Raw genomic sequence first — 6,414 nt, 5'->3', positions numbered from 1 at the left:
TTGTATTCAGTGGTGTGAAAGAGTTTATTAGAAATGTATAACCAAACTCCCACAGCATAAGACAAACGCAAAGGTGTTCAACACATGTTGAATCAAACACACAAGCTTCCAAAACATATTCTATCTGATCAACAAACATTTAAAACCTGTATTATTTAAACTATCTGGGGAACTCTTGGTAGACTACATAGGATCTCTGCACTCGCCTCTGGAAGAAAATTAATATATGTACTGGCTACAATGTGCAATATTTTGTACACTGGCATAGAGAAACAAACTCTTCATAAAGACACAATGACTTTATGAAGAATTCCCACTTCTTTAATACCATAATCTCAACACAAGCTGTAAGTTGCACAAGCATCATCTGTTTATTTTTAAATGCTGAAATGTTTAAAAAAAAAGAAAGAAAGAAAAAAAAAAAATTGTGTTAAATAGTTGCAGATGTTGGCATACATTGGAAAACCCATTTTCAAGCAGGACTCCTGCTTTTTAAATTAACAGACAAAATAAGTGCAATTTACAATACAAACATTAAAGGGGAAAAATCTGTCATTAAAAAAATCTACTTTTTTGGAAAATAGGCATTTTGAGTTACTTTTTCACTTCATTAGAAATCACAATGTTCAATACATAACCTGACATCGCAAAGAAAAAAAACAGAGAGAGGGTGTAAGACATCAGCACATCCCATTACAGTCATTTGAGTCAATGAACAATAACATTTTCTTTGAACAGAATTGTCCATGCAGAACAGAACAGCAAAGCACAGCACTGTATGTCGCAATGGATCTCTGTGCATGTCTGTAACCAACAGTCACTCCCTGTCACCCCCTGGAGGGGTTCCGCTTTGGAAACTGCGTAGAGAGATGAGGATTCTTCTCCAGCATGGCTGCCAACTCATGTCTAGTCTCTCTTCAGCTGACTCATAACTTGCTTTGTTTACTACTGAGGTGGCATCCATATTCATCTACTCAAGGTCAGGCATTTCTGGAAGAGAAAAGAATAAATGTGAGATTGTGATTCGATTTGAATCTAATCATTCACCTATAAGTACTTATACAAAAGACATGCAAAGACAAAATAAAGCAATTAAAGGTAGTTCATAAGAACTACCTTTGAAATTAAATGAAAGTGATTAGACTACTACAAAATAAAGTCCCACAGGCTTTTGGATAGAGTGCAACCACATCCAAACTCAATTTACTCATTTGTGATTTTATGAATTATGAAACATTTAAAAAGGTGTTAGCGATAACATTCAGCCACTAAATGTGGCATTCCACTTTCCCCCACTATTGCATTCACTTTATAAAACTGCTGTTGTAATCACGCTGTTCAAATGACCTGTCCCCTCAACTTGCCAGGTTGTTGCACCAGAGGATGATGCTAACAGTAGGCTTAGTCTTTTTACATGTCTTCTCATGAAACAAAGATACCATTTGATCCGAACGGTGCAATAATATTGTCTGACAAACCCTTTTTTTTATTATCAATTCACAACAAAATGTTTTTTATACTCTGTGCCATTCCTCAAGCTCATATGCATGTCTACATGAAACATGTTATAATTTAAATTTAACTCTTAATTATAGCCAGATATGAAGAGTAAAACTGAATTTAATTTCAGGACAGAAATATAAAATTTAGCCTTTCCTTAAATTGTAATCACCATACTCTCATATGTCCTATGATGCTATTTATGATTATCAGCACTGTCTCCAACTCCATAATCTAAAGACTATCCATTTAAATTAATAGTACTTACTTTCATCGTCACTGTCTGCAGAATCACGCTGCAAAACATGACAAACACTTCATCAACAACACTATCATCAAGTAAAATTCACTTTTCTCCAACCTGTCTCCATGATAAAGATTCACGTCCTTTAAGTTCTATATGTATTAAAAACATACCTCTTCCTCTGGACCATCTAAATCAGGTAGATCATCTCCTCCCATGCTGTTCATCATCTGTGCAAATCACAGGAGACAACAATCAACACTACAGCATATATAAACAAACACACACATACATACATTCACTGTTAGGCACCGTGTTCAGCATGCTGCTTACCTCTGAGAATTTGTCAAAACTTGACAAGTCCTCATCTGAGTCATCTTCCCAGTCTTTCCAATTAATGAAATCCACACTCAGCCAGTTGTTCTAAGAGTAGATAGATTCAAGCGTATAAATGAGGCAATATTTAACATGTCTTCAGCTTCTTTCAGCCGTTTTTCAATACTGATATTTAATTTACCATTTTTGATATGTAGTATTTAGGACGAAACACATGTTCTTTTAATATGTAGGTTAAAATAATGAGCGAACAGCTTTGAAAGATTTATTTCCACATCAACAGCAATTAAATTGGCAACATCTGGTATGTTACAAGTTTGTACCTGTGCTGCAAAGTGATTAACATCTGCTGACTCAACAGGTTTTCCCCCCCTTTTCTTTAAAGGATGAAAGTTACCTTTGTCTTGTCTTTGGTAAGTCGTGGCCATGCTTTTCCAGCCTCTGCTTTTCGTAAACAACACAACACAGACCTATCAGTGCGTTTGTGTTTGGATTCCTGCATGGAACAGACGGTTTGATGAAGCTTATGAAGGAATTTTAGCACATATTAAAACTGCAACTATGTCTACAGGTGTCACACATACTTTGGGGTCAATCTCCCCAAAAAGCTCCACTGTATTCTGGTGTTTGATTTTATCTGCTCCACTGACACAGCTGTGGGATGGAAAGAAAAGAAGCCATAATTCCTTTACAAATACCAACAGTGAGTGAAAATATAGAGCTTATTTGTGCTGTTGTGAAGCATTTTAATGATCGTCCTTTCTTTAAGATGAGTCTGGGAAATGGGGCCATGGTTTGCCTGAAGCATAAGAAAATTCTAATCGTACAACCATTTAACTGGTTACAAATGCAACTCACCTGAAAGTAACTTTGGCGGTGTCAAAACGAACTTGCACATCTTTACTGTCCTCCACACAGAAATCTACAAAAACAGTGTCTCGTCTGTCATACCACTTTGCTGTTGCAGGATGCCTAATGACAAAATAGAAAGAAGGATTAAATGACAATTCAGCAACACCCATGCTACATTTTAATCTGACATGGTAATATTTCAGGCTTGATAATATGAGTGGGGTACATGGTGTTCACAGCCAGGGGTGGGTGTTCTGCTCTGGTGGCCCACGTGTATGCGGTGCAGTACATTTGAGGTAACGTTTAGCTCATGTTGACAGCAGCTTCATTCATTCACTCACTCCAAATTACATGACACTCTCTTAAATATACTTCACCGATTTACCCAACTACAACCAATAACTGTCCCCTCAGAAAAGCATTAATCAAAATGGTGCACCTGCTTACATTTTACTATGGAAAATACATTCATCTGAACATTAATTTCATTGTCATGCTTAAGGGATAACGCTAATGCACCACTCTTAGTAAGTTGTATGGTTATTTGGTTGTCAAACACAGCAAAACTACCATTTTTTTGACTGGAGTAGGGCATCTTGTATAAATCATCATTAGCTAACGCTAGCTTAAGTGAACTCTTCGAGCTAATCATGACACCATGCTTTTCCAGTGCTAACCATAAACGTTACCCTTGTCGTGTTGGTTGACATTAGCCTGCTAGCTAGCCATAACTGAGCTAATGCAAGGCGCGTTGACAAAACTAGCAAGGAGTTCATCAGCTTATGTGACACAGTGGTGCCAAATTAAATTACACTTAAGGAAAGCTGTCGGTGGATTTCACGGTGTGCTGTGCCTTTTAGTCTTGACTGTCGTGTAAGTATGAGTGCAACACTGAAGCTAACTCGTGTGCTTAGCTCAGTAAGCTAATTTTAGCTGGTTGATCCGCAAAATACCACATTGCCACGACTTTTTAGCTGGTTCGCTACGGCCGGTAACGACTACATAATAACCCAGGACTTACATCTTTTAGCAATTAAATTCCCTCGTCGGACCACGATATAGGTAATAGTGCTACCTAGCTGCAGTACCCGGCAAAAACGAACTGAAACCTAAACAGTTAACTCAAACGTTTCCGACAGATTCACTGGTGTCTCTCGAAACATCGCGTGTTTTTGCCAATTCTATCGTGACGTCGGGGGCGTGGGCACGGGATCTCAGCAGAGTGAAGCCGTTGGAGAGTTCTAGAACGAGCGCGCCCAGTGAGCAGCACGAGGGCTCCACCAGCAGACATGTCAGACACACTGCCTGATGATGAAGAAGATGGTGAGGACGACAATACATGAAGCCAAACAAGCATAAAAACTGCTCTGACTATTCCAATAATGTCGCAAGTGTAGGGGTAATATTCAGATTCCCGAGTTCCTTCAGTCGTGAATTTAATTGGCTTTCGTGGCATGACATTTGACACGTGTTGCCTAAACACCATTTCAATAAAGACAAGGAAGAAATGTACAGAGAAGTAATGACAACATGAGTTTATGTAGTTTTATTAGTAGTTAATGACATATATAAACAAAAAGTACACTACATACCGAAACATAAAAAATAGTAAATATTAAATAAGAATGGATGTGTTACAATAACTTATAGGTACAGGTCTAGGTGTACACATAATTAAATGTAGTAGACATAGTAAGTTTACATTAATAGGCTTTACTCAGAATCATTAGTTCACATAAATTACGTCTCTGGGGGGGTCTAAGTTGTACAAAATAATAAAAAATATCTTAGATAAAATAAGATTGATCTATAAAGACATATCCTGTAATTTACACATCTTAACCATCAAGTTCAGAGGAAAGCCGCTTGAAGAGTCGATACAATCCTCGCTGATAGGTACTTTATTTCAGTATTTGTGCACATACAAAACTAATTTTAGCATATTTCAACTTATTTTTAAAATGTGATTGGGTCAAGACTGAATTCAATAATAACCTTTACCATGATTAGCGATGTTTTCATTATTGTACAAAACAAAACAAAACAACCTATGACTTATATTGAAATGTATTAGAGACACACATCACACATATGTTTTCTTTAAACTATAAAAAAAGAAAGGTCTTTGGAGAGTTTTCACTTTCATTTAAAGATGCATGCTGGGAAGTCTGCTGATTTCGCTGCAGATCAGGCCCCTCCCTTCCTTTACATAAACGTATCTACAAAGTAATATGTGCTTAATATATGATCATTGTGTACTGCATAGTTCATCTGATTGGTGCAAACAACCAATTTGATTCTGCAATGGCAGAGGGATTTGACAAACATAAAGGAATAAATAATGAGGGATAAAAAGTTTAAATCAAACTAAATCTGGGTTTTCAGTGTGTCTGTGTGAAAGGCAAGTTGCCCTTGGTTCAATTAATAAAGTTGTTTGAATCTGAATCTCAGGACTTCCCACAATATCAGTTTGAAGACCTAACTTGGCTACAGACTCAAGAAATTGATAAGTACTTAAAATAAGCACAGTAGGAATATCAGATAGATCAGACCACGTGTTTTATTGTTTATCTTCAAAGGTTGCCGTTATGGCTGAAAAATGACAACAGAAATCAACAAGTGTGATGATTTCACATTCCCCCACAATGCACGTCAGCTGCCAGGTTTCTATCCTGAAGCGACTGTTGCTCACATGACTTCACCGTTTGTCTGTCTATAAGTAGGCCTACTCAATGGTCCTTGTGTGTACTACAATATTTGCCTCTGAATTTAGTGGAGTAAAAGTATATAGTGGAATGGAAGCATAGCCTGAGAGTACATATGCTTCAAATTAAACATTCACACTTGCACAAATTATTTTCCAAGTTCCTTTAAAGGTGAAATATGTAAGAATTGGTCAGCTGTTCAATTCATACTCCCAAAAAATAGTCAGGGACCAAGTGAAGAATGCTAGCAGGAAGCGGTGCCATAACATGTTGTCACCCTGTTGATGATTTTAGTCAGTTTTTCAATGTGTTGAACTAAAATTCTTACATATTATAAATAAATAGCTGGTAAGACATAATCAACATCAAGAGGGATAATTCAAGAAAGTGTCTCATATCAGAGGGGTTATAAATAAGTGGCTTTTGGGAGGTTGTTTGGAACCTGATAAACAGTATACAGTTGCTGATTCCACTCTTGGAGCCATCACACTGGATCATTTTTTTCAATTTGTCTATATAAAAAAATGTCAGAAGCTGATTTTTGTCTTGGTCTATTCAGTGTTGAGAGTTACAAGTAATTAATGATGTGTGCATCATTTACTGCCATACAGAAAAGGCACAGAGTGTGACATGCTTATTTTATTGCTTCTAATCCCTTCCTCTGTCAAGAAATAGAGGAAGAAAAAAATAGAAAAAGCAAAAAATAAGTAATGATGACTCCCTTGTGAGATCTCCATTACAATATGAATAAGACTACAGGGGAGCATAAATGAGACT

General features: G+C 36.9%; 1 protein-coding gene across 1 annotated transcript; it reads right to left on the bottom strand.

Annotated features, from left to right (window-relative positions):
• ptges3a (prostaglandin E synthase 3a (cytosolic)) lies at positions 1-4,115 on the bottom strand. The gene is made up of 8 exons (XM_030424227.1): positions 3,954-4,115; positions 2,939-3,052; positions 2,665-2,734; positions 2,478-2,576; positions 2,078-2,167; positions 1,918-1,974; positions 1,769-1,796; positions 1-990 (listed from the first exon to the last, which is right to left on the bottom strand). Coding segments are annotated over exons 1-8 (480 nt in total). The 5' UTR covers positions 3,956-4,115; the 3' UTR covers positions 1-970.
• Between the last annotated feature and the right edge of the window lie 2,299 nt (positions 4,116-6,414).

This window comes from Sparus aurata, chromosome 7, assembly GCF_900880675.1.
Source record: "Sparus aurata chromosome 7, fSpaAur1.1, whole genome shotgun sequence".
Taxonomy (NCBI): Eukaryota; Metazoa; Chordata; class Actinopteri; order Spariformes; family Sparidae; genus Sparus; species Sparus aurata.
The sequence above is the reverse complement of the archived record's forward strand: the minus strand, read 5'-3'. Positions and strand labels throughout refer to the sequence as shown.